Source organism: Dinoponera quadriceps, unplaced genomic scaffold (assembly GCF_001313825.1).
Source record: "Dinoponera quadriceps isolate SergipeBrazil2010 unplaced genomic scaffold, ASM131382v1 scaffold707, whole genome shotgun sequence".
NCBI lineage: Eukaryota > Metazoa > Arthropoda > Insecta > Hymenoptera > Formicidae > Dinoponera > Dinoponera quadriceps.
In genome coordinates, this window is record NW_014555450.1 from 1319033 (window position 1) to 1347020 (window position 27988).

Here is a 27988-nt window from a genome sequence, read left to right on the forward strand (position 1 = left end):
AACGGATTGCCTGGCGCCAACCAGCGGTGTTGCAAAAAGATCAGTCACCGATGGGTTTGAATCTCGGCTAAATAAGGTTCGCATCACGCTTCTGATCTTTTATTATCTTTTAATTCCAAAGTGCGTAACGAGCCGTCTTCAACGGAGAAGCGAAGTGGTACGACTCAACGGCAGATCGGACGGATATTTTATTTTCGAGGAGTGCGATTCGACAGCGAATTAACGAATCTTTTTATCTTCGCATTTACCAACGTGTCAGAGAATGATTTTTAAGTATGTTATTTTTCAAGCGTATCTTAAAATCAATGTGATATTCTGTAAAATGTTTAACACGACTAACGAAAAATCACCTAATTGTGTTTCAAGCGAAATGAAGACGTCATTGGTACTTGATCAAGTGATCGGAAGATATTCATAAGCCCGATATAATTGACGTATGACGAAGCGATAGGTGAGATCGCTCACTTTTGTAGATAATAAATGTGTGCGCAAGAGTATATTGACAATGATAATCTACTCCTGTTTGACTGGAAATCAATATTGCTAGTCATGAACAGACTTGCTCTCCAGCCGACAGAAATACAAGGGAACTCTTGGTTCTCCGATCTTACCACAGATGGAACGTATAGTATTCTATGCGAGACGGACATGTGGTCGATCATGAATCTCATACTGAATATTCGTGATATCTCCGTCCAACCACACCGACGACAGGTTCCTTATCGGATCGATCCTTCCAGAAATTTCGGAGATAATTGCAGTGTCCTTTACTTGTTTATACTTTTCAATTATACGTCAGATTCATCGTAAAAGAAACACTCTTTATAAACAAGATAAATCTCCCTCGAGATGTACATTTTCGAAACTCCTCCAAATTAATTTCCGAACGCATCTCTCTATAAAAAAAAAAAGAAAGAAAAAAGTTGCGCGCGTGATTTTCTGATTTAAGATCAGAAACAGGAATATAAATAGAACGTGCCTATGTTGTTTCCGACGGGGAAACCGTTCCCAGTTAAGAGGAGGCAGCACAGCACGAAAAGCGAGAGAAGGAAAGCCGCTCATCGTCAACTTCGCGATCGACGAAGTTCCACGGCTGATCGGAAGCCCCGGATCAACAAGTGTCCTCTCTCTCTCTCCCGCCCCGGCGGCCCACCTATTCGCGGTTATATTGATGCCAGTCGGGGCGGTCGGCGGGCGCAAGCGCGGCTTTTCCTCCGGATCGGGCGGGGGTTCCTACGAAATGGTCGATATTTTAGCTATATACCCGCGGGGTCTACGGTGGCGCGAGGCCTCACCGAGAGCCACCAGTCCAGTCTCTTTGTAATCGCTCGCGAAATAAACCCTCGCCGTGCGAGAGCGGGTTGCTTCCGCCTTGTGTGCCGAAAGAAAGGGGTAGATAGAAGTATATCCCACGCGTCGGCCGCACCATCCCTCCTCGTCGTCAACCGCGCGCGTTACTACACCGTGCGATAAATATTAATCGATCGGTGACAGCGTCGAAGCGCAGCGCGCGCGGTGCATCCGTCGCATCTCTCGTCGCATCGCCGCTGACGACGTCCGTGCGGGATTCGTCGGGGAGAGACCACCTCTTTTCCCACCTTCAGGGAGTAACCCTTCCAGGTGACGTTTCGCTTCGACGTACGTGCGCGAGGATCTCGCGGCGAGATCGTCATCAGTGTGGGGGATTCGCGCGAACAACCGAGACGCCGAGAGTAAACTCGTCGATAAGCTCGCTTATTGATTTCCCTTCATCTATTGCTCTCTTCCCCCCCCCCCTCTTTTCTCCTCTATCTTTCTTTCTCCCTGTCTTCCTATCTTGGTCTTTTTCATATTCCTGTCCTCGAATGACACCCCAGTTTCGTGGTTTTGCGCAAAACGCCTATCGATCCCCCCCTCCCCCTTTCACTTCCCTCTTACTCTTCTCTTACCGTTCTTGCGTGGAAAATTGTCGGGAAAGCCACAGTGGTTCGTCCGAACGATCTGCGCTTTCTCTCGGCTCGAGCTTTCCATTCGCTCTCGCTCTTTCTGCGTTTCATGCCGTCGTGACGCGAGAGCAAACAAACGCGCTCTCCTCCGGCAATCTCCGCTCGCCGACCTTTTTCCCCTCGCGAGATCTGTCTTCTTCCTCTCGGAACGCGAATTCACGAGGAAGGAGAAGACGCCGATAAGTTAGCTACCTGCCGTCCGACACCCAGCTGAGTGTCGATCGAGCGCGATGATCGTCAGTGACGATTCCTCGGGATCGTCACTGAAACATCATCGATCCCTCCAAGTCACCCTGAATGCACCCTGATAAGGAATTAAAGCGTTCGTGTGCACGCGCAGCGCTGTCGTGACACGTAAGGACAATTGCCCCCTGCCCCCTCATTATTTAATCATCTTATTCTCGAACGATTTGCCGCGAATGCAACCGAAGATCGCGCGTCTGACTGATCGTGAACTTCGTCGCTCGTGATTCGTTCGATTTGTTTTTCCTCTTCTTTTTTCCCATGTTAATTTTTGCAATCGTCCGACAGCTCGTGATGCTCGCCTCAAATTGTTATTCCGTCGAGCGTAATCGACAAATATTGATCACAGTTCCACGAGAAATCGTTGTCGCGACGCAGTGTCGGCCGAATGTGTCTCAAAAGAGGGGTTGATTATTCGTTCGCGACGTAGGCGCCGGGGTCGTTAAGGACTTTATATTCCTTACGCTAACGCGCGTGTCTCTGACGTAAACCGAGGCTCCATCTTTCGCTGCTGTTCATTCTGCGATGCACTGAAATCGAAACTACGTAACGGGCGGGTGCGCGTGGGCGGGCATCGGGTTTTAACAATCGATCCTCCGAAAATATTTGCTCCGTCGTCATTGTACTCGTCGCCGATACGTCGTCGACGGTATCGACGAGCGTGACTGCGAATCGGATGATTATGCGTCCGCGGTAAACGTAAGGGCGTAATCGCACCCCGATGAGCCAATGAAAGGCAGCTCGCCGCAACCCGGTCAATGAGAAGGACCATTTGTCCTGCGAATTTTTCCGTCTCTCACGCGTTCCGTGACCGTTTTTTCTTGATTCACCGAAATTTTCGCCCATCCCTGTTTTAGCGTGAAAATAATTCGAAGGTAGCATTAAAGATTGAATAGGTGTTGGAGGTAGCATTAAAATTCAATATGTAGAATTAAAGAGAGAAGCGTCGTCAAAGTAGATTTTTATTAATCTATAGGCCATTTAAGTAAGCGCAAATTATCCTTAAGAGTGTCACGGAGTAGCATTAAAAGAAGTAGCGTCGAAAAGCAGTATTTTCCCTTTTTTTTGCTGCACGATTTTATAACAAGCTGATTACAAATATATAGGTCTTAAAGTGTAGCGATTTACCGTTCCGGAGAAAATGGTCCCCAAAGATCTTAATCCTGACAGATGGCGAGTATTTCATCAGAATATGGCTACATCTTAAGACATATACAGGAATAAATAGTCTTAAATCAATGATAGACATTCTCATATATGAGCGAGAACATTCTCAAGAGATTTTTAGTCTTGAATTGAGCGCATCAATTCAAGACTAAATATCAAATTCAATCAAATCAGGATTAAACATCTCCCAAGAAGATTATAATATTCTTTCTTCCGTATGAGAATATTTATTTTAGATTCGAGACAAATTCTTTTTCTGCGTACATATTAATAATCAGTGAGTATTTTAAGCCGATACCATTGCAATGATAATTGGATACAAAACCGAGTGGGGGAAAAACATTCTTTTTACTCACGAAAATACGCGCGGGCTGACAAGAGAAAGAGAGAGAGAGGGCGGACTGGGAGCATTTTCAACTCGCGAGAGGAGACACGCGTCCTCCGAGATTTGCTCTCTTTTAAAACTCGTACTTTCCTCCTTCGAGCCGGGAAGACGATTCGATATTTCCGCGCTGATTGCAAAACTAACTTCGTAATCTCTCGTGCGAATGGACTTGTCCCGTCGGCATCGCCGGGCCATCGATTTCCACTTGACCTCCGTGGAAATGCTCGTCCGCCTCGATCATCATTTGTCCCGCGGAACGCTCAATTACCTTCCCAGCCGTCCGGGGAGAGAGAAGCAAACATCGCGCACAGGTGTGCGCGAGTACACACCTTTTCCTTTGTCTTCTTCTCTTTCCGCTCGCTATGAGAACAGGCCCGTTGTTAACGGCGACATATGGCATATGGCGCCGATATCGTTATCGCGCTCGGAAAACCTTGTCCCACTTTTCCGTGCCGTGTGTGAACGACGCGCCGGATGAGATTTTATCCTCTCCCTATTATCGCGAAATAATTATACGCGCGCTCCTTGGACGCGAGATCGTCACGAAACGTCGTATTGTCCTGATCGTTTTTTCCGCACCTACCTTCTCGAACAGTGATACGCGCCGAGACAGGCGGAAATAGATCGTGCGTCCCGATCCGTATATTTCCTCTAATCGGCGAGCGCCAGTAACCTTTGACTTGTATGTGAGTGATGAAAATCGACGAAACTCGCACGGATCCACGCGGCCGGCGGAAAATTTAATTTCGATTTGGATTAAGGAGGTTCGCTCGCTAAGTATCGTATTTCTAAGTATCGTATTTCAAGAAAATTTATTAAGCTACAATTTCTATACATTTATTTCACTATCTAAATAATAAATTTTATATCTGCGTAATATTTTATGATTTCTTATTTTTCTTATTAATACTATATTTATGCGTCAGTCGATCCAAATACTTAAATAAAGTATTAATATAAAGTGTCCCAGATCAGCAGACAAAAAGTCCTCCACTACTTTGCAAACAACACGCAAGATTTCGAGTTATTAATTCTTGAAAATATATAGAGGCTTCTTTAATTAATGACCGAAAAATGTGCGTGTTATTTGCAACATGGTACTTTTCTTCTTCATAATATAGTCTAATCTACAAATATATAATAGCCATTGTACTTAGCGACGGCAGTATAATGAAACGTCGAACCTTAATGTTACGACTGTTTTTTCCTAAATTTCTATCTTATATACAAATATGTCAAATTAAAAGAAATTAGTTGTATTAGGAAATTTCTATATATATGCAGCGTTTAATTAAATATTTCAGAAACGATAAAAATGATTGAAATATGTATTGTTTGTTCAATTAACTTTTCTATCATGTATATATTACAGGTTTCTCATCTGATCTTATCTAAAGTTTATTTTATATTCGATCAAATGCTTGATCAAGCCTCCTTAAGATATCGCTTCGGGGAGAACCCGAGTCGGTCCTCGTGTTAACTTTGCTGCATGTCTGTCGCTCCGAGCGAATGAAATTTTCGCGGGAGACGCGTCGACGGAGATCGTGTTTATTATTCGCCGAGTGAGTCGTGCGGCGCGGAACGTGAAATCAATAAGGACCTCTGCTACCGGGTTCTTAAAGTTTCTGCCATGGTTTTACACTTGCGTATTTATAATTCTCGATCCGTCGATTTATTTCCAACTGCATATATAGCCGCAGTTATTCCCGACCAGTCCGTTAATCGATGTAAGCTCGGAAGCTCTTTTCTTTTCCTCCTTCCCCTCTTTTTCACGTTCTTACCGTCGCCATGGCCGGACGTCACTTCTGCATGAGGAGAGCGATGTACCGTCGTTAATTACTGTCACGTTGCGTAGATTAGACGTCGAGGCTTCCCTTCCGGCTATTTTCGCAACGTTCGTATATTCCGCGGGAAGTAAACAGAATGTTACCGTAGGAGTGTTTAAACCGTTTCGATAGTTTCGCATGACATCCGCGCTATTTTTACGTCACACTTTCGCGCTTTTTTCACAGATTAGCCCGCGTGCGTGGAGGATTGAAGAAAAAAACTTTATACCGCGCATACCGAGCAGTTACTTCACCCCGACACTCGTTGCATCCCTCGTCAAACGCCGAGTTGATAAAAAACACACCCTTAATTAAGTTTTATATAACCCCGGCGAAGTTGTAATCCCCGTAATTAAGAAGTAGGCAAAGGGACATTTTCCGCCGAAGTCGTAGAAATACTCGCGGATAAAACTTCCCCTTCGCGATCTTATTGGCGATACTCTCCCGAGAAGAGGAACCTCGTCTCCCTGAAGAATCTTCTCTACTTGAATTCGTCGAGCTCTTATTAGCAAACTACATTGCACCGTACAGTGAACGGCCGGAATGAGTAGTACGAAGCGATACGAGCGTACGCACCTGCGCGCAAACCGCACGCTATCGCCGGGTTATCGCCGCGGAAGGAACTACGGTGGGGCGGAAGAAACCACGAATGTGGCCACGTCGCCTTCGTTCGACAGCAACATTGTACTGCCGATATTTCGCGGAGGAATACGACGGATAGTAGGATCCAATTCGTCGATCGGAAGGAGGAAAAGAGACCTGGCGTCTCAAACGTTGTGAATTCACGCGATATCGAGGTATACGTTTAGCCGAGCAACACGGGTGAAACACGGCGGCGATGAACTCCGGTCTTCAAAAAGTACGATCGCTCGGACGGTAAATAAATCACAGCTGGTACAGACAACGAATTGGAAATAAAAAGTGGCTGAGATTGCAGTTAATAAGACTAGTGCGCGGTCGAAAGGCGCGATAGAGGAGAGGAATTTAAAAGGACGAAGACGTCACGACGAATGTATTGACGCGCGTTAAGAGAAAGAGATGTCGAGGAGGCGCGGAAACGCATACAACGTGCCGGTTAAGGACTCCGTTTTCCAGCTACGCCCGGGGATGACCCGGATGCTGTCCATTGTCGAGATTACTTCGCAGAGGAATAAACCGGTACCGGAGCATATGTCGATCACGAGTATACAGACAACGAGCGTTCTCGCAAAATTGACGGCGCAGAAGAGAAACGCGCAAGAAATTCGATGGACTTCCAATTAGAGCTCGCTTACGATCATTTTGACGATTCAGAAATCTCACGGTCGAGTGGTTTAATTGAATTTTTCGCCCGCGGTTTAATTGAGATCATCATCATCAGCTGCGAGAGGGGAAGAGAGAGAGAGAGAGAGAGAGGAACGCGTGTTTGTTACGCGCATTTTCCGGATAACCCGAGAGGTTTTACCAGAGTCTCCGATAAAATTCAACTATTTTCTCGTATCGAACATCGTTTGTAACTTTGCATCTAAAAGGAGAAAAGCGGAGATTCCACGAGAGGAATGCGCTCCGGAAATGAAAATTCTCCCTTCTTTCCCTTTCTCCTTAATTACGTTAAGGATCCCGTGACAATTTTCGAGTGGTTCGATAAATTACAACGGATCGTCAGTAAACTCATCTGTTGCGTCGCACGGCTTCCTCCTGTTCGTCCCGAGTCGCGATTTATACGACCCGCGCGTGCTAAAAGTCAATTGTGACACACGGGCTTCGTGACTTGTCCCACCATCTTGAATATTGTCGGTCCGTGGAGGAAAGATAATCGAGAAAGTGCCGTAAAAACGACCAATTTCGTGACAATGCATTCGGTCACTTCTTATAATTATTAATCCTTTGTACTCGGTGTGAGGACAAATAGTTAGTTGATATCGAGTCATAAAAATGCCAAGAATTAATCCTCGTCAAATTAATTATAAGCGCCCATATACTCAAAAGTCCCTTCTCAGAAGCGTTAGATCCAGCTGCGGCATTGCAAATGCTCTATTTCAGAATTTTAGCACAGTTTCTTATAAACTTCCCCAAACTAATTAGAGTTCAATGCCTTTGCAGATGTCGGGCCAGGATCCAAAGTGGCAGAAAGATGCCGCGGATCAAAACTTCGATTACATGTTCAAGCTGCTGATAATCGGCAACTCGTCCGTCGGTAAGACGTCCTTCCTCTTTCGCTATGCAGACGACTCCTTCACCTCGGCTTTCGTGTCGACGGTAGGCATCGACTTTAAGGTGAAGACGGTCTTCAGACACGACAAAAGGGTCAAATTGCAGATCTGGGTCAGTATACTTCTTGATACGCTTGTTATTTCGCGTGTGCTCCTCCCGGCCAAATTTCGTTTTTTCCCGAAATCATACATACTTACACGCATGAATTTACATCTGAACATTCCTTTTTGAATTATTTCGAGGATAAATGTTTTACGCATAATCTTTCGACGCGTCACGTTTCAACGCGAATATCAACGGTTATTTTCACTCTACATCAGCATATACACTTTCAACGGCAGTGAGTAAAGAAAAGGCCAGAGGCTACGAAGAAACAAAATTTATATTATTTTACTTATTATCGTATGTATGGTAAAATATTAAATAATTCTAAAATCCTTTCGAAGGATCATACATCATAGAGAAAGAGGCGTTAAGTAACTACATTTATTTAATCAAAGTGGGACAACAGTTCGAAATTTGTCGAGTTTAATATGACCAAAATTTCCGCTCACTCGCTCGTTCGTTAAATGAAATTATCATCGTCGAGCAGAATTCGGACGCAATGTCGCACGAATTTTGTACGGAGATACACCGATATATCTCAATATTATTACCGACGATGAATTCGCGATAATTGTGTGTGATGAGCGAAAAAAAAATGACACGTAATACACTGCGATGGATTGTTCATTGATCGTCGTTACAGGACACCGCGGGCCAGGAGAGATACAGAACGATCACGACGGCCTACTACAGGGGTGCGATGGGTTTCATCTTAATGTACGACATCACAAACGAGGAGTCCTTCAACTCGGTCCAGGACTGGGTCACGCAAATAAAAACCTACTCGTGGGACAATGCCCAGGTAATCCTCGTCGGCAACAAGTGCGACATGGAGGAGGAGAGAGTGATCAGCTCAGAGAGGGGTAGACAGTTGGCGGATCATTTAGGCGTGCGATTCTTCGAGACATCGGCCAAGGAGAACATTAACGTCAAGGTATGTGTCCACGTAGCGTACGATAGAAAAATCTCTTTCTCTTCGAGGCGTTCGAGATCAAGGAATTAACCGTTTGGTGTCACGTTTCATTCTCTTTAATTGATTAATGCCTTATTTGAGGTGACAAGGATCTCTAATCGAGAGAGAGAGAGTTCTAATCACGACGATTTCCCGAGAACGCCGTTTACTTCTCGTTATCGTGCTTTTGAGGTGTAAACTCGCTCGAACGAATCCCCAGTCGATCGAGGGGAACCTTTGATCCTTCTTTAATCTCTTCTACGTGTCGATACAGTAATAAAGGAACTCGTCGGCAATTCTCGGACACCGTCGCACGCGGAAACCTTCGCTTTGCACTGCCGTACCTCGAGGTAGAGGCGAACATATCGATCCCGCCTCTCGCGAGGTCACGCGGATGATCGATTTTCTCCTTTCGACAGGCGGTGTTCGAGCAGCTAGTGGACATAATATGCGACAAGATGAGCGAGTCCTTGGACAATGATCCGACCCTGGTGGCGGGCGGTATGGCCCAGAACAAGGGTCAACGACTCACCGATCAGCCGACCAATCCAACAAACGCCAACTGTAATTGCTAAAAACGCTGCGACACGTAGAAGAAGGGAGGAAAGAGAGAAGACGGGGGATCGTGTGTTTACGCGCGCGTGTGTTGTATGTGTGTGCACGTGTGTATTGCGCGTATGAAAGAGAGCGTAGTAGGGGAACGAAAGAGGGAGAGAAGAGAAGGAAGGAGAGTGTCGTGTTAACTAGTCCACTTTTCCTCGTTATTTCATTTATTATTTCGGAGATCGCCTTTCGTTCTCACCTGTTTCTTTTCACCCTTTCCGAGATGATCCGAAATTGGCAACCGAGTTGGTCAAGGACCGAGCGACCCGCGGTCTTCCTTTCGGTTCATTCGCTTGACTAACAAGGAAACTGTCCGATCTTCTTCTCCTTGAGATTTCTTGTTAAATTTAGGAGACCAATTTTTTTTTATACACGTCTTTTATGCAGTTTTAAGGGATGGAAAAAAGCTAATCACCTGACACATTTGGTTTCAAGTCAGTATCACCGAAACTGCTGCTAAAGATGTTCTTTCATGATATGTCCGTATAATTTGATTCTATGTTAATTCATCATTTCTTTTCGTTACATATATAATATGCGTGTGTGTATATATACACAAAATAAAAATATACAAAATAAAGGAACGAGAAATAAAATTTTTCATGGAATAAACATCATTATTCCCCTTTCCATATCACATTCCTAAATGTGCGCATTTAATATCGAATTTATTAATAATAAGATATAGATATAGAAATATATATATATGTATACATATATATATATATATAGTCATATTATACAGACGAATATAACTAAAAGAACGTGTTTATTTGTGCAATTTGTATAAATATAAACCACAAATATTATAATTTATTTACTTATTACTCAACAACAAGCAGAAAAGATCATAAAATTACATAGACTTATTATGAAGGACATCTCATAATTTCAGCGATATTAGAACCAAATGTGCCAGATTAGCTTTGAGAGATTGTTACACCTTTTAAAATACTGATATATAGGCACGTATAAAAAAATATGGGTCTCTTAGATTTTTGCATGTATTTAACAATATATTTTCAGGGGAAAAAACGTCGGATAGTTATGACAGTTTCATTGTCAGAAACGGAGTCGGTGTAATTCCGGTAAACACGAATTTCCATGCTACAGACACGAGAAGTTGCATCTTACACCGATCTTCGCTCGTTTCTATCGCACAATTGTTGTATGAAACTATTTTATAGATAAATGATACACTACTCTTTTTATTTCAAACAGTCACTTAATGAAAAATTAAGTAATCGATGTTAATATTCAATTGATTTTCTCTTTCCATCTAAGAAGAAAGCGACACAAGTCACGTTAATAGTCGTTGACGAGGAAGGCTCGCTTGAATGATTAGAAAAATATACTCGCATAATTACACCTAATATAAAATGTAACTAGTTCAAGTTAGTATTTTTTTATAATTCTACCAAAATCTTTTTTTCAGAATAAACTCCTACTAAATTTATATTTGTTATCATACATTCGAAACAGTAAATGCGCGGATAATTGGTGCGCGTCGAAATTTTACTTTTTTATCTCTCTTATATTACTAAAAAAGAGAGAGAGAGAGAGAGAGAGAGAGAGAACGATTTTCGCGTGTCTATGGCATCGAGATCTGAATCCAGAAATGTGAAATGACGCCGATCTCGATTTCTGTTCGCGAGAGAAAGAAAAAAGGGAAGGAAAAGGAAACAAACGGGAAGGAAGGAGTAAATCGCGTGTAAGAGGAGAAGAAGAGATTAGACGCGCAAAATGTGCATAGCGCTCGGTGCGTTTGTTTCTTATTCGCATCGACGTTGTTCTCGGCGGTTGATAATAATTAATGACGATGATCGTTATAGAACAGGGACGTTGTTGCTCACTCGATGTTGACACGCGCGCAGAAATGAAGGGAGCGATTCGTGAGTACAGATGCGCCCAAAGTCTGACAATAAACATCAATCAATCGCTCGACGGAACAAACCGCGCACTCAGACGAGCATGATCGATTGAGAACGCAGGGGATGGATTTAACCCTTTAGCTCCTCGTGTCTAATCGATAATACCCGTTTCCACCAATTAAATCTAATCGGCTCAACACAATCGAATTAGCCGAACCGATCGATCGGTCACTTCCGTTGAATTAATCGTCGATTAGATTTAAATTGGTAGAAGTAGACATAAAAAAAATGTGCACGAAGCTTTAGAAACCAATTACCCTTTTAGCCGAGAAAATATCTAGACAAATATTTATTTATAGAAACGGTGTGTATACATATTTAACCGGTGTTCTGTAGTATTTGATAGACGAGGCAAAGAAACGCTTCAGCCCCGTTCGTTCGTGGAGAGCTGCGCGAGGAGTTGAAGGATTAAATGCGGAATTGCGGCCAGAAAATACAATTTAGCGCGATGTTAAATTAATACAGGGTTATGTTAAAAATTTAACACGAAAACAAGGACAAAATATTTTTTACCGTATATATGATTTTATATACATGAGTGTGTAAAATTATATACTTGGATTTACAGTGCGTGCGCATCTCCGAAGCATTTGAGTTTATTTCCCGATGTTTTTCTCCGGCGCGTTTTTCAACCTGCGCTTTAATTGACGGTATTCGATTACGCAGTCGACCACTCGCTGACGCGTCGGCGAACGAACTCTGGTGTAAATTTAGCCCCGGAGCCTCGGCGACGAGATGATCGCGCGCAAATTGTTTTCGCCCGATGACATCCCGCGTTTTTCGTCGACAAATAGAACGCTTGTCATCGAGAACCCGATCGCGCTGCAATTATCGTCGATACTTACGGACGCGCTTTCATCTCACCCACCGTGGATGTCACTTCCTCCCAGGTTCGGCGAACTGCAAATTTCATTACGTTTCCGCCTGGATAATCAAAATAATATTCATCGGAGACGCGAAAAGGACGCCCATTTCTGGAGGTTCCTCGGCGCGTAACCAAATTCAATTACCCATCTCGATGGACTTCCGGCAAAGAGATTACGACGGAAAGATCCGGTTTTCGTTAGAGAAATATTGAACCGACGATAGAGACGCGTCGCGGCGCTCATATGTGTCGTATCAATAATTGTCATTCGGCGATTCCATCGATGCCGACGGCGCGAAATTATTTACGGGCGAGGCGATTATTTAGCGAATATTAGCACCGGATCCTACCGGCGAAGGTCGAAGTGCTAAATACGATTCGGCGAAACGGTCGGGGGGAGGAAGAGGAGGAGAACAGGAGAACATCGATCTGGCGTCAATTATCGAGGGGGCACCGGCGTCCCCGCTTCAGTCGTCGTCCGGCGTTAAAAACCTACTAGGCGGGCTGCCCTCTGTACATATAAATGATTATAATAATAAAAAAAAAAAAAGAAGGGGGAAAAGAAGGAAGAAGATATTTATCATTGAATCTGTAATGTAATAACGCGTTAAACTTAGCCGTGCGAATCCCGCGACACCGCACTAATTGTTGCGCGATAACGATCGATCGAAAATATAATGAGATAGGCGGCGGACGGAGACGGTCGATTTGAGATATCGATTTCTATTTTAGATAGCGTAGACGCACTGTGCGCGTACTAGTTATCTTTCTCGTCACGAACGAGCGGACGTCCGCCTGCTCGTCCACTTCGCGAGCTCGAGATTGTTTAGGGTTTCGACTCCCGCCGCTTTCACCTTTCGGAGCTTTCCTCTGTGTGTGTTGATACAAAGCGAGTAGAGGCGAAAGTGGGACTGGCGAGGAAACTCGGTATAATCTTTCTTCGAGTGTCAAATTTTCCGCATGGAAAACAAACCGATGATATTCTTATGTATAAGTAAGAATATTTATAATCTTCTTAGAAGATTTGGATTTCATTGAATTTGATGCGAGTATTATATGCAATCAATTACTGAAATTCTTCTGAGAATATTATAATATTCTCGCTTATACATGAGAATATCTGTCATTCATTTCAGACTATTTTTTATTTGCGTGGTCTTATATTTTATTATATCTAACCGCAAAACGTGGCAAAATAAGAGGCACGTACATAGTAGAAGATTTTACGTAGTAAATAACAGTCCATCGGAATTGTTACCTTAACATGGGAATATATTAAAAGGTACACAGATGTATATTAAATTATTCACTTTGTAACATATTACTCTTTAACATATTTACCTTCTTAAAATAAGGCAAAAGTTTCAGTGGATCATTATTTACACAATATTCTTTTATTGTGGATACTCTACAGAGTAAAATTAAAATCACATACACAGCGAAAGAAGAGAGTGTTTCTACTTTATTATGTTTTGTCAAGAAAGAGAGAGAAAAAAGAGAGAGGAAAGGAGACGAGCGCAGAAACAGATTTAGACGAACCGGTCTGATCTAGATGTAGTCAACGAGTGTTAATTCGGTGAGACGCGAAGGGGAAACTTTGTTAATTAAGTGATAGATACTTCCGGTTGTCGCGGGCGTCTGTATGTATGTATTGTACGGTGTGTAAACTGTACTATATATATACGCCTAATATTAATAATAACTACCATTAACGAGATGAAACGATAACCTACACTCCACACACGACACGAACGCGGGGGAGTGAGAGAAACACGTGGAGAGAAAAGATGAATGAGAAACTTATACCGCGCAGACGACACGTTGACCATTTGTAACGGACAGTTGTACTCTAAATAAGCTGTATAATTGTAGCAGAAGTCAATCATGGATGTTCTCAACGACCGCTACGTCGTATATGTTAATTGTACGTGTATATGTGCACAATCCGTTAATGATCCCGAGAGAGAGAGAGAACGTCCGTATGCGTGTGTGCGCGCAAGTGTGTGCTAATGAGAGATGGGAGCGAGCGCGCAACGAAAGAGAGAGAAAGAATATGTGTGTGTGTGTATGTGTGTGTGTGCGCGCAATATTTCGGGAAATAACTTGCAATGAGAAATCGGACGTAGCGACAAATGTAAACGATATAGACATATATATATATATATTTAAAAAAAAAATGAGAGAAAGCTAATAATTGTTGCGAAGTGGAATCATTGCGCAAATCGCGCGCGTGTATGCGCGAGAGCGAGCGGACGAGGTTGAAGAAGAGAGAAACGAGAAAAAGAAAATGAGCAGTGGAGTAAATCTATAATTTGCAACACGTGTACAAATCATTGACAAACAATTCGGAGGACCAATTTGGTAGTTGTCGGTCGCGCTTATCGCGATCTCGCTCGACCGGGAGACGAAGAATACGACTCGGCTAGTTTTCTCATCCCAGTGCAATTCCACCACTACCGCCACCACAGTCCTTTAGAAGAAAAACGAAAAAAAAGGGGGGGGGGGGAAAAGACACATCGATGAACCACGACGAATCGAAGGGACGGTTTTCTCGTGCGGTCGCGAAAACGCGCGCAAACAGATCTGCGATCTCAAAGCTGATATCGGGATAATTTCGAGAACGAAACGTCGGAGTCCTGTCGATTCTAATGGAACTATTCTCTGCAGGGTGTGTTCTCGTTTCGCCGCAACCACCGAATCCTCCGGTGAGCTTCGCGGATCGAGACTCGCGTCTCGACAGAATTATTATCGATTATTCGCGCGAGTTTACGACCGCGTTGCAAGTCACATTCGCCTTGCATAGTGCATTAAAAAGGAAAGGGAGAAAAGAAAAGGAAGAAGACATTCGATTGTCGGCCGTGTTAATCGAATTTCAATAACAAAACCGATTTATCGTGGTTTCACCACGAGGAGAGATTGACTTCCCTTGGAATTGGAGCTTATATCGACGGAGCTTCATTATGTACGCCAGTGTATCAGCATCGATCGTATATATAGACAGAGCTTAATTGTATAGAAACAAATACAGTCAGCGATCAATTTTCTCCACGGGAATTACGTTGTGCCGCTTATTGCGTTTCTTTCTCCAACGAACCTCTGCAGGCGATCGAACGCGCCTTCGATAGGTGGAAGGTAAGAATGATGGAAAAAAATGTGGGGAAAACACTTCTCTTACACAAGGGACCCAAAGTGAAACCGCACGGAGAAAAATGGTTCGCCGGTACAGCAAATTACCCGTTATAATGACAGCAGAAAGATTCGTCACGCGGGAAACATCATTTCGCTGTTGCATTAAAAAGTCGTTGCGATAGCAATTAAATTTAGTTGACATAATTAGCAATTGATATTCTTAATAAATCTTTTTGCTGTCGTTATAATGACAATTTGCTGTGTGAGCAAAACATTTTTCTTCGTGCGATTTTCGTACGAAACGAAGTGCGACGAACGCGTTTGCTCTCCGGCGTTCGTCGGAGAAAACTCTTGGAGGAGTACCGATAAATTCGTAGGAAAACACCGACAAAGTCGGACATTATTAGATGTTCTATCTTATTAAAAAATTTAGATATAATTCTTATTTCCATGACATCAATTAATTTGTCGTTAACACCGCGAGGAATGCGTGGAAAACTATGCCGTCCTCCTTCGTTTTATTCTACGCTCAGGATGAAAATAGAAGTGCGTCATTGAATGTATTGCGTCTCTCTGAAATTGCGCGTGAATACAGAATTAGCACTCGGAATTGGCTGGCCAAAGATCACGACCTCATTTTTTTCTTTTTTTTATTGAAAATAAATGGCATACAAAAAGTGTGTACATGGTCTAGGATTTAAGCCTATCCGACCTATATCACGACCTCAATTCCTCGTTAAATATAGTGGCGGCCCATAGCGGAGGTCCTGGAACTAAATTTCAGAAATAACGGGTCTAATATTTCCGTAAACGTTATTTCTGAAATTTAGTTTCAGGACCTCCGCTACGAGCCGCCACTATACTTAACGAGGAATCGAGGTCGTGATACGACTAAACGATGGAGTCAGACGTACTTCTATTTTTTCAAGTAGTATGACTCAAGAGCTGATCAGTCATACTTTTAATTTTAATAAAACATAGGCGAAATTCAACAGGCTGTAACTTTCGCAATAATGATGCTATCGAGATCGTTCGAAAAGCACCTTGAAGCTTGAAGTCTCTAGTTTTTAAGCACATCAGCTATATTAATGTTATCGTTCATTTTCGTCAAGATATTTCGAGTTAAGCGAAAAATGGCGACCGCTCAATTTTAAACTTCGTCTTTGTCTTTTCAGAGCAAAATATTATTTGATTCGAAAATATGATAGAGGCATTTTAAAGAGAAAACTTTTTACGTATTTGTTAACGAATGTATAACCCGCAACATGGCTGATAGCCACTGACATCGAAGAAGCCGACTGTCTGCAGTTAAGCTTTGCCCGTAGTCAAGATGAGCGGAGAGTCCCGTATGAGACGGATTGAATTGTCGAATCAGTGCAAAAGTTCACTAAACTTGAATTCACTTAACTGATTGGCCAAATTCAATTCAATCTCAATCCGTAGTCTGATTAAATCTTGGTCTATAATAGATATTTTAAACCTCATTAACAAATCACAGTCGAATGTGAAGAGAATAATTAACTGTGATTGGTCAATTTCTGATAATAATAGACCGGTACTTAAAGCACGGTCTTGCGATGGTAACACATCCATTCACATCGGCCTAGAGTCTTTCCGCTGAAGCCCCAATCCGAAAATTTCATATCAAATTAGCCAATCACCTACCGGAGCATTTCCGTCACACTAAGAAGAGGACCCTCTACTATTGGACACGACTGGACGCATGGGGATCCGCCGTTGTGTTTCCGCAAAAAGTTCAGGTCATTCGCGTGTGCTGCCGCGCGGGTATGCACGTCAGAGGGAAGAGGTATGACGTACATACGCCATGTTCGCCATGTTTTGGTGTCGTCATCCCCCCCGTGCGCCAAGTGCAGCACAATAGTCTGTGTTTTGTAGTGAGTGTTCCCCCGTAACAGTGCGTTCAGCGCATTCCTGGTGATTCGTGGCTCGTTGAGTCATCCGGTACCCTCCCCGTAGCACGTAGATCGCATGCAGGCCGCGAAGCTGGATAACCCACGGCCACCTCGTAGCTCTGCTGAACGTGGGCGCTTTTTCATGTCCGAGGAAGTGGTGCGACCGCGGTGCGGGGGGGGTTCGTGAGCGTCATCTACGTGGTGACCGTCGACGTGATAATCATCGTTGTTTTGAGTTAGCACTGCCTCTTTCTTGTTATTGGCTTGCCTGGCTGCTCCTCCGAACGGACGGCGAGTCACTCGGTCGACGTTACATCACGTCACCCTGAGGTTTAGCGGGTCCCTCGGATCCGTGCGGGAAGAAAGAGAGAGCGTCTTGCTCTAGCGTGCGTACGTACGTGCGTACGTGCGTACGTGCATTCGTGCGTGCGTGCGTGCGCGCGTATGTCCGCTCCTTCTCTCGCCTGTGGAACACGAGGAAGAAAATGGAGCTGCGTCTACACTCGCCAGCGGGAGCCGAACCGATCGTGTATCAGTGGCCACTTACTTCCGGATCGGGATCTGTGAGTAGACTTTTTTCTTTTTCCAAGAGGGAGGGGGGAGGACAACGTAGCCACAAGTGAGACAGCTGATCGGGCGCGAGTGATCTCACGTGACGATCGGATAAGTCGAATTATCAGCGGTTCCGATGAAATGCTTGTTTATTCCAGTCGGTGATTTACGGTTGCGACTATCGGCGTTGAGATCGATGATCTGTCGATGCTTTGCGAGACATTGTCGCTTTGGAAGATAAGATCACCCTAATATATATTGTATGTTTCATAGGACCGTCACGATGGAGCACTGGATGTTGTCGAAACCATGCGATGGGTTTGCGAAGATTTGCCAGACCTGCAATTACCTTTAGAAAATAATATTCTTTGTGACTACGATACCAGAGATTATGAAAGTATGAAAAACTTATGCGACAGATTCAACAGAGCGATCGATAGTTTAGTACAATTGGTATGTTTGTCGTTTATATAAAAATGAATCGATACTAAATGGGCACACAGAATACTCGGTCACATATATATTTCTAAATGGTTTGTTGGACATCCATAGGAGAAAGGCACTAGTCTACCATCCCAGAGACTAAATAAGAGACCTAGTAGGGGTTTACTTCGTCATATATTGCAGCAAACATATAATCAAGCTGTGGTCGAACCAGATAAGTTGAATCAATACGAGCCTTTTTCACCTGAGGTTTACGGAGAAACAAGTTACGAACTCGTGTGCCAAATGATCGATCAGGTCAATGTGACGGAGAACGATGTCTTTGTCGATCTGGGCTCTGGAGTAGGTCAGGTGGTTCTTCAAATGGCAGCTGCAACCTTATGCAAAATCTGCATCGGTGTAGAGAGGGCCGATGTACCGTCGAAATATGCGCAGGTACATACCGTATATATAAGAATAATCAAATGATGATGTATAAATGAATCATTGTGCCTCCGCAGAGTATGGAAGTAAACTTTCGAAAATGGTTAAATTGGTACGGGAAACGCTGTGGCGAGTACCGTTTGGTGAAAGGGGACTTTTTAGCAGACGAACATCGCGAAAGCATTACCGGAGCTACGATAGTATTTGTTAATAATTTTGCGTTCGGCCCAACGGTTGACCATCAGTTGAAATTACGCTTCGCCGATTTACGAGATGGTGCGCGTATAGTATCATCAAAATCATTCTGTCCGTTGAACTTTCGAATAACGGATAGAAATCTCAGTGGTAATATATTTGTGATGAATTTTTTTTTTTTTTGTTTTCACAATAGCCGGTGGCTCATATTTTGTATTTAAGACCGCCTCAAGTTTATCTTCAGATGCTACAGAAATCCTATCATTGGCCAAGAAGTATCTGAAGATGAGAGAGACGATCCTAAATACAAGATCTGACCGTGATTACCGGCGAAAGATTCCAAATATCCACCATGATAATAATTTCGATGTCTTTACTGACAGATATTGGCACAATAATGCATGTGTCCGAGATGTCGCCGTTGAAAGGTTCCGTCTCTTGGACTGGTAAGCCAGTGTCTTATTATTTGCACGTTATTGATCGAACTAAATTAGAACGTTACTTCCACCGCATGAAGAACAATAAACAAGGTGGCTTAGATGAAAACTCTGATTCTGTGATAAGCAACACTGCCAGCAATAGTAGTAAGGTTTCTAATAGGAACGAAAGAAGTGACAGAGCCAAAAGAGACCTTTCGAGGCAATTAGATAGCCCGAATCATTCGGAGCAACATGGAACAAATAGCGACTCCGATCTGGATGACAATGCGATGAAAAATCGTCGGCAGCCGAATAAAATACGGAGGAAGCTCAATAGAAAAAGTAATGGCATTACGAAGGCTCCAGCTAGAGGTAGACAAAGAGGACGAGGCGTCAAGAGAGCTAAACCTAAGAAGGCGATCAATATATCTGGATTAGACTTGTTACACAGTCAAACTTTACTCAGTACGTCACCTCAAGCTCTCGGGAAGAAGCCTCCGCCTGCACCCGGTTGCGTAGATCAACAACTCTCTTCGTTGTCGCTTTCGTTGCAGTCGCATTCCACCTCCGTGCACGAGGAACTTAGTATACCGCCTGCTCCGTCCGCGACTCCATATGCTTTACAAATTCTTTTGGACATGTACAGGTACATCTAGTAATTGTTTCTTGATATATATTGCGTGCATTCTCAGTACCGTATACGCTCAGTAAATATCTTGTATACTAGATACGAGCTGTTCACAGTGAGCGGTTGCCATTTTTTTGCGAGCGCAATTATATCTCGGTCACTTATCTCCCTAAACAGCGCAAACTTTGAAAGGAAATCTTAGAGAAAAGACGCTCTATCTCTTTTTTTTTTTTTTTTTTTTTTAATATATGTCCTTCGGACAGCTTGAAAAGGTTTTTCGGAAGCCTATTCAGTTGCATACAGGGATGAAAAAAGCAAGATATTTTTATATTTTAGTGCGATTTCTTTCGCGAATAATAAGAATATTTTCTTAATAGTTATACGTCCAGTTGGCATCGTGTGTCATTACCTGAATCGAAACTTTTTATATGATTTTTAGCCTTTTAAAAATATACACGTAAAATCGAAATTATTGGAGCAATTATACATAATCCCACTTATAACTAGAGTTATTTCTGTGATCCTAAAGCAAAATTATGTAGCTTTTCGTCTAGGAAAGTATACACGCTGATGAGCGCTCACGAATAACTAACTAAATTCAGTGAGCGTCTTCAAACATGTTAATAGCTCTTGCGTTAGATAACGCGATTCTTCGAAGCAATACATCCGAAAACGAACAGCCGCTCACTGATTTTGGTACTGAATGCAACCATTCTCTCCTCCGTATTATTAGTGCGTTGCGTATCACTCATTTCTCATTCGTGTCATAACACTTCCACAGGGACCAATTCATGCTTATGTTAGAATCGATGAGGACTCCTAGTTACCGAGTATCCGTCAATGCGGATATCTCGAAGGAGAGAGAAAGAAATTCGAAGCTTCAGTCGAGAGCGGCGCAGTTGGAGAAACAAATCAAAGTTCTCATAGACGACAGTGTAGCTCTCCTAAAGGCGAGAATGACTGAATTAGGTATCAATGCTACATCACCCGGGGATCTGCTGGCGAAAGCCAAGGAGATAGTCCTGCGGCATAAGCAGCTGCAAGCTAAAGCGAGCAAATTGCAAGCGCAAGTGGCGTCCATGGAAACCGAACAGAACAGGCTGGTGGCGCTCAGGCATCAGGAGCTGCAGGATAAATACACCAGTCAAGCTAACGGCATATCGAATCTGTCCCAAACGCTCACACAGGATTACATATTGAAGGAGATTTCCGTCACTTTGTCCCAGCGCAAACGGCTGCACTCTCAAGTATGCATTTCTCTTTACCGTTGTCTCGCAATGAAAGTGGTGGAAAAAGTAAGAGTGTTTCATATAGGTTTCGAAACTTGAGCACGAGCTGAATGTATTGGAGAGGACAAGCAACGAGAAGCAAGCAGCCGCCATGGCTCAACAGCAGAGGGATGTAGCGGGGAGTAAACAGAATTTCAATCATCAGTCGCAGGCCGGCAAGAACGGAGCGACGCGTAAAAACAGAGAGGGCCGTTCGAGGTCGCAGGACTGGCCCGATGTCCCGGACATTGGCAAGATACAAGAGAATAATCCGGAAATATTGGCGCAAAAGATCTTGGAAACCGGGAGGCAGATCGAGGCGGGCCGTATACCGAATAGACCGAATGTTAACAATAATTCCAGGACAAGACTGCCGCAGGCGTCGCTCAGTTTCTCCACCACGTCATCGTCCGTTTCGTTCACGCAATCGCAGCAGGTGGCCACCCCTAAAGACCCGACAAGTAGGACTCAAGAGCCACCCCGGGTGGCTAATTTCGAGGACAGATTGAAAAGCATCATCACGAGCGTGCTGAACGAGGATCAGCAGAACCGAAATAAGCAGCTGCAGTTGCAGCTGCAGAATCAGTGCGAGCCCGAAAGGAAACGCCTCACGTTACTGCAGAACGTCACCACTCCGGACTATACCCAAGTGAGCGCGCGAAAACGCCGGCATAAAAGCAGGGCACAGATTTGTAACGTATCACCGCTCGTGTTGCAGGTCTCACCCGCGAAACTAGCCCTTCGCCGTCATCTATCGCAAGAACGCCTCTCCTCATCGTCCCACTTGACATCCGACAGATCGACGGTCGATTCTAGACAATCGTCGAGTCATGACAATCGCCTTGTCGTAGGTGGGAATGGATTGCTCGGTGCTAGAACGATCGGCGAGCTGGTAAACGGCGAGATCGAGAGGACCTTGGAGATATCGAATCAGTCGATAATAAACGCCACCGTGGACATGAGCGCGATGATGAGACCCGAGACCGTGTACTCGCCCATCAGTAGGCCGGCCAGCGCCGAGGGAGACGCTGGCTTGTCGACTTTAGCCCATGTAGCCAGTTACGTACCGATCTCCTCCACCCCGACGACCACTTCGAGATCATCCGTGCTCTTCACCCCGGTGACGCAACCGCAGAGGTACGCTCGTTTCTACCTGCGCGTGGAGCGACGCTCAGACCGTTTCTTTCCCTCCAGATACACGCCGGTCCAGTTGCCGCGAGCGGATATCAAGCCTTATCACGAGTCATACTTTACGAGCGACAATCTCTCGCAATCTCATCCCGCAACATCGTCTCTGCATTCGTCTCAGAGCACGTTAAACGGAGAATTGTTAGCCGTGGAAGGTCTCGCGGCCTCGTTACACGCTCGAATATTGAACAACTCGAACGGCAAAGCCGACCTTTCCAACAACAGCAGAAGGTAGTGACGTTGATCAAATCTCGACTTTGGCCGATATTCTAAAACCTCGGCTTGTGCAGTTCTAGATTTCAACCGTACTCACGATACACAAGCAATAGTAGCGCCGCGACTAGCGGCACGGCGATCACGGCGATTTGCCAGTCGCAAGCTTCTGTATCAATAAAAACGGAAGCGGTTGTATCGTCGGTAAGCGGAGCATCCCTAAGTCCCCTCGTGGAACCACATTCTAATATGTCGACACCGCTAGTCGATGAGCCTCAGATGACGACGCGGAAGCAACGAAATCCTATGGCTGACGACGGTGAGTGGAATGACCACCGTTATACGGAATATATTAGTCGTACGCTTTGGAATGATCGAATATGCTTTTGTATAGTAGCCGTACGATGTTTGAGATAGTTACTGTGTCTCGAGTTTATATAGATCTGCCCCCCAGGGTTGGAGGCAATTTTTACTTTTAACCGAGTTCAATGAAAAATTAATGTATAAAACAAAAGCTAACTTCAAAGTTGTGTTAAAATATGATAAAGTTAATCGTGCAAAGTTGTTTTCGCATCGTTATTAATCGTAGATTAGGTAATAAAAGAAGTAGTCTATTAAAGGAAACATCGACTGTTTGAGGATTCTATACAAAAAAAGGAATGTTCAAGAGATAAAAGCGAATTTTGCTGGCATTATTTTTTCTCATTTTATACGTGGTCCAACGATTTTATCGATATCGATGAATTATATCGACTTGTATAAAAAGGAAAAAAAGGTTAATGTTGATGCATTTTAATGTAACTGGTTAGACTATGGTTAAAATTAACCATATTAAACATTATTAATTTCGATTAACCAGTTATTAGCTGACTCTGGATTGCCTACGTACAGGATGTTTGACAATCATCACATACTTGAAGTTTAGGTGAATAAGAAAGATTCTCTACCATTTGCAACACGCAAAATTTCGAGTTGTTAATTAGTAAAAATGGCCATACAGAGTAGGGAGCTTCTTTAATTAATAACTCAACAATTTATTTGCAAAATGGACATTTTTGTTCAGAGCGGCCTGATCTGCAAGATCTATGTGACAGCTGTTGTACTACTAGCGCCTGTCGTATAACTAGCTAATCTACTTTTGTAGATTAGGCCACTCTACAGAAAACAAAAATGTCCTGCATCCAATAACAAGCGAATTTTTTTTACTTATTAAGACGCCTTTGTAATATTGTGCAAAATGGTGGGAGACTTTTTTTTCTTCACAATGATAAACTACGTGATGGTTGGCGTCAGACAGCCCGTCATTCGCGCTTTAAATTAAAGCCGAGTTAAATAAGTAAGTCTAAGAAGCAAGATGTTTCGATGCATCTTCCGTGAGAATATCTTTCCTCGTTTGCGTTGCCTGCATACAGCAGCATTCGTTTCTTTTTATCAGCTATGCATAATGAAGAACGTAAAATATTTACTGTTGACAGACCATCGAAGAAAGAGATATCATAGGAAATTTTCTCCAAATAGTTATACAACGCTAAGCACACCACTTTGCCTCTTAGATTACCGTTGTATCACTATCCACTATGCATCTCACTATATATTTATATGCACACTAATAGCTTATCTTTTACGGAGGTGGTACCTTTATTTATTTATATTTATTTTTGTTGTTGTTTGCTGTATTTGTTAGATGCACTGTAGCTGTTTGTTGGTTAGCTCTGTCTGTCACATACTCGATCTCGCTCAGAGAACTCCCTGAAGCTTGTTTTGTTAGAGATTGAGACACACAGATCAGAGGGAGAAATGAAAAAATACGGCTGCCTGTGGGTTGGTTCGTCAATACAATTAGTCGCCGGTGAGTTATCTCACGGGAGTTGATCAAAATTCAATACTTCGCTATTCGAATTCTATCCGCAAAGATCAGAATATATTGTTTGCTACGTACGCGCGCGGGCAGCATACGTCCCCTTACGAAAGATACGTGAAAAGGCCGATTAGAAGTCAGTTTCCATGAAAATAAGCCAGACTCGCGTAAGGATACAAGATTTTCGGATGAATTATTACGTACGCATAGGCGCATGTTGTGTGAATAAAAGAAGGATATATTCTAATCGCTGGGTTTTCCCTCTAATGCATGTTGCATGACGAATTTCTATTCATTTTTAACGTAGCATCCGTCCACTCTCCGATTCGGGCTGCTGCTATAGAAGAAATTACTTATGTTGGTACATATTGTTTCAGCATGCTAAAAGAAATCGATATAGCAGCGCGACTGAGAAACTCTTTTAGATTAATATTCCTCATTGCGATGCTGAATAAAGCTAATTTTCACTTACCTGCATACTCTTTCTTCAATAGTATTTTGCACCCTTACTTGCAATATATTACCGCGGAGTTTCTCAGAATAATATACATTTGTACATATTGCTGTGCAAGGTGAGTCGCGTGACTTGTCAGACACGTGTATAGATTTAGATAGGCAACGTAACGACTCATGAGAGAGAGAAAGAGAGAGAGAGAGAGAGAGAGAGGGGACACGTAATGATTAAATATGTATCATACGGGGGTTAATGGCTTATTTTTATGAAAATTTGCCGTGACATTACATATCGCTTGCCTGATGCCTCGTTGTGTACCATACATCACAATAGTGATAAATGAGACTTATTTTGCAGACGGAGAAGCCGATTGGCAAGATCGCATCAGTTCGGGATTCGATCGTTTGGTCGCGTTTGCATCAACAGAATTGGATAAACGCAGACGATCGACCGAAGGAGTGAACACAAGTCCCGACAGTGGATTAGGCTCAGACAGCGCGGTAACGGGACCGCCGCCGGTAGTACCGTCTCCGGACGAAGCGATAGGGCCCCCGAGAACACCCTCTCCGACCAGTCCCCGTCCTCTGAATCCATCCAATCCTTCGAACAGCGCGTCCACCTCTTCGGTACCTCTGAAATACCAACGACAGCCGGATCCTGAGCGACATCACTTTAAGAAGAAGTTTTTTCACCGCGATTGGAATAATGCCGCGAGCACTAGCAAGTTTCGTCCTAAAGGCAAAGATTGGGATTGGAATCATCATTCGGGACAATGGCCTTCGAACGACGAGCAATCCTAACTCTATCTTTACTGTGCGTAAGATAGTTTTTCTTGTCCGCGTTGGAGAAACGTGGAATATCTGCTTTCCCCCTCCCCCCTCCCCCCTACCCGTGTATAAGGGGGAACCCTTGTTTTCGATTGTACATTTATAATTTATTTGTGTTTCGTTATTTCTCTTGTATCGTGTTAAATTACAGGCAAGTCTTTAATCGTACGACACGATAATACACATACGGGAGAACCGTATTAATACCGAAAAAAGTGCGTGCAAAATTTGTTTTGTTGCACGATATATTCACAGAGAGAGAGAGAGAGAGAGAGAGAGAGAGAGAGAGAGAGAGACGGAGGGATATGAGGCTAAGGCGCACTTCGGACGACCTATAATACCTTATGGAAAACGGAACAGAATTTTGCTTGTAATTTTATAATGTTTGCAAAATTTTGTAGATTTTGTAAACTTGGAAAACAATTGGAGATTTATAGATGTACCTGTCTATAAATCTTAGTATTTAAGCGCTCTCGTACAAGTGAAATTCCGTCCCGAATTCTCGTTAATATTGTTCGAAATGGGCTTGACGGAATGAGATCGTAAACTTATTAGCAATATATGCGTGTATTAAGAGGAATTTAAAGGTCTTTACACAAATTTACCAGACATTATTCTTCGATTCGTAGTATTTTAACTTAATATCAGTAGTCGGAGTCTTATTTCGGTAAGGTTTTGTAAATAATTATTATCACAATTTGGTCTCTTTTTAACACAGTCACACGATACTATCGAGTCATTGACATGTCACGTATTTGTATATAATGTGTAAAAGAATTTTGTAATTTGCGCCTGTTTACGCACATATTCATACGCAAGTATACATGACACACATAATTATTGCATATTAGACACGTTAGAGAAGCATGCTAGGGAAACATTGTATCATGCGTGCGTTACAGGCGCTCATTACGATAGACTGATCGAAATCGATTAGCATCGGGTAAGAAAAGAGGAAAACAAGAGCAAGCCAGCAAAACCTCTGTGTGTTCGTAGCAAATATTTGCTGCAAATTTTATATGCGGCTAAATCTTCCATAATCACTGGAAGATGTATACCTAAGTGTTCACTGTGGCTCATAGAATTATTATAACAGCGATGAAATAGTCACTTGGCGGGAAAGAAGTGAAAATTTGTTTTTTTGCACGCGCATCTACACACGTCGTTGTACAATTATATACGTGAAATATCCAAAGAATGGTACTTGCGAGTGAGTTTACATAGTTTCGAGTGGTGCACCCGTATTGGGCACCACGTGTGGGTGCTGCGAGAGACGAGTAGAGTAATCAAGTAATAGTATTTCGAATTGACAATTTATCCGACGGCATATGCCGATGCGACATTGATTGTATAAAGCTCCCTTCATTACGTTTTCTCCTATTGTCACACACATACACACACGTACATATATGTGTACATACATATACATATATATGTATGTATGTATGTATGTATGTACACACGCGCGCGAATAGGGAAGGACGATGGACACTTCGTGATTTGGGAGATCTTGAGAGAATTAGTTATCGATCATTATTTAATAATCTCCTGTGGGTCTTTATAGTTGTAACGATATAGCCCTCTGCCAAGCATGTCGGACACACTGCCGAATCTTCTATTAATTATTAATTTTATTGATCGCAACTATTATTTATTGTTTTTATTAAAATATTTTAATACTATTACTATTTGTAACAAGTAAAGTTTTTCTCTATTATTTCCACCTTCCCGCATCTAACAGTTTTTTCTAGCGGTATTCCCGATAAAGAAATGAGTGCGAATACTCTCAAGCGTAGTAATCGTCGCAATTTCCTTCACCGAGGCAAGAATTGAGGTGATTCGCATCAATCGTACAATAAATGACAAATTTGATACCGATCTTAATCTTAGGATCTAAGAATTCGAATTGTTGTCAATTAAAGTCAACTACGTATTGTTATCGCTACATATTACACATATCAGCGATGATATATACCATCAGTCTTTTCTGAAGTTATTACAATACGTCGTCGCGATACCGTAATTGATCAATGTCGAGAGAAAGGAAACACATAGCGGAAAGAAGGCATGCACGAGATGTCGTTGACACAATCCCGGGTGTCTTGAAACATACAGGTGCCAGTATGCATTTTGTACACAAATTTCCGAAACGATAACGAACATGCGGGTTTTATAAACGTATGTGTATATGTATTTAAATATATAAAGAGAGACGTTAAAAT

At 43.0% G+C, this 27988-nt stretch overlaps 2 protein-coding genes across 6 annotated transcripts; both read left to right on the top strand.

Moving 5' to 3' along the window:
* The first annotated feature begins 1293 nt into the window (after window positions 1-1293).
* Window positions 1294-10055, top strand: LOC106744275 (ras-related protein Rab-3). Of its 4 annotated transcripts, none has more exons than XM_014618912.1 (4): window positions 1294-1620; window positions 7689-7910; window positions 8548-8838; window positions 9276-10055. In XM_014618912.1, exons 2-4 carry the CDS (start codon window positions 7689-7691, stop codon window positions 9429-9431), a joined length of 669 nt encoding a protein of 222 aa, XP_014474398.1. In that variant the 5' UTR covers window positions 1294-1620; the 3' UTR covers window positions 9432-10055. The 4 variants fall into 4 exon arrangements, with proteins under 4 accessions (XP_014474398.1, XP_014474399.1, XP_014474397.1 ...); XM_014618913.1 differs by lacking the exon at window positions 1294-1620 and adding an exon at window positions 4271-4544; XM_014618911.1 differs by lacking the exon at window positions 1294-1620 and adding an exon at window positions 5212-6465.
* Window positions 10056-17218: 7163 nt separating this feature from the next.
* On the top strand, window positions 17219-27968 carry LOC106744240 (histone-lysine N-methyltransferase, H3 lysine-79 specific). 2 transcript variants are annotated; one of them, XM_014618824.1, is made up of 11 exons: window positions 17219-17860; window positions 18123-18302; window positions 18402-18728; window positions 18794-19061; window positions 19295-19976; window positions 20740-21205; window positions 21273-21875; window positions 21945-22363; window positions 22421-22645; window positions 22705-22946; window positions 24312-25246. In XM_014618824.1, exons 1-11 carry the CDS (start codon window positions 17783-17785, stop codon window positions 24320-24322), a joined length of 3501 nt encoding a protein of 1166 aa, XP_014474310.1. In that variant the 5' UTR covers window positions 17219-17782; the 3' UTR covers window positions 24323-25246. The 2 variants fall into 2 exon arrangements, with proteins under 2 accessions (XP_014474310.1, XP_014474309.1); XM_014618823.1 differs by lacking the exon at window positions 24312-25246 and adding an exon at window positions 25297-27968 and having other exon boundaries at window positions 17220-17860.
* Window positions 27969-27988: the final 20 nt, after the last annotated feature.

Coding starts and splice junctions, on each gene's coding strand:
- LOC106744240 (XM_014618823.1), top strand. CDS start 17,783: ATGGAGCTGCGTCTACACTCGCCAGCGGGAGCCGAACCGATCGTGTAT. Junction 17,861..18,122: donor TTACTTCCGGATCGGGATCT/GTGAGTAGACTT, acceptor TATGTTTCATAG/GACCGTCACGATGGAGCACT. Junction 19,977..20,739: donor ATTCTTTTGGACATGTACAG/GTACATCTAGTA, acceptor ACACTTCCACAG/GGACCAATTCATGCTTATGT.
- LOC106744275 (XM_014618910.1), top strand. CDS start 6,645: ATGTCGAGGAGGCGCGGAAACGCATACAACGTGCCGGTTAAGGACTCC. Junction 6,765..7,688: donor CTTCGCAGAGGAATAAACCG/GTACCGGAGCAT, acceptor ATGCCTTTGCAG/ATGTCGGGCCAGGATCCAAA. Junction 7,911..8,547: donor GGGTCAAATTGCAGATCTGG/GTCAGTATACTT, acceptor TCGTCGTTACAG/GACACCGCGGGCCAGGAGAG.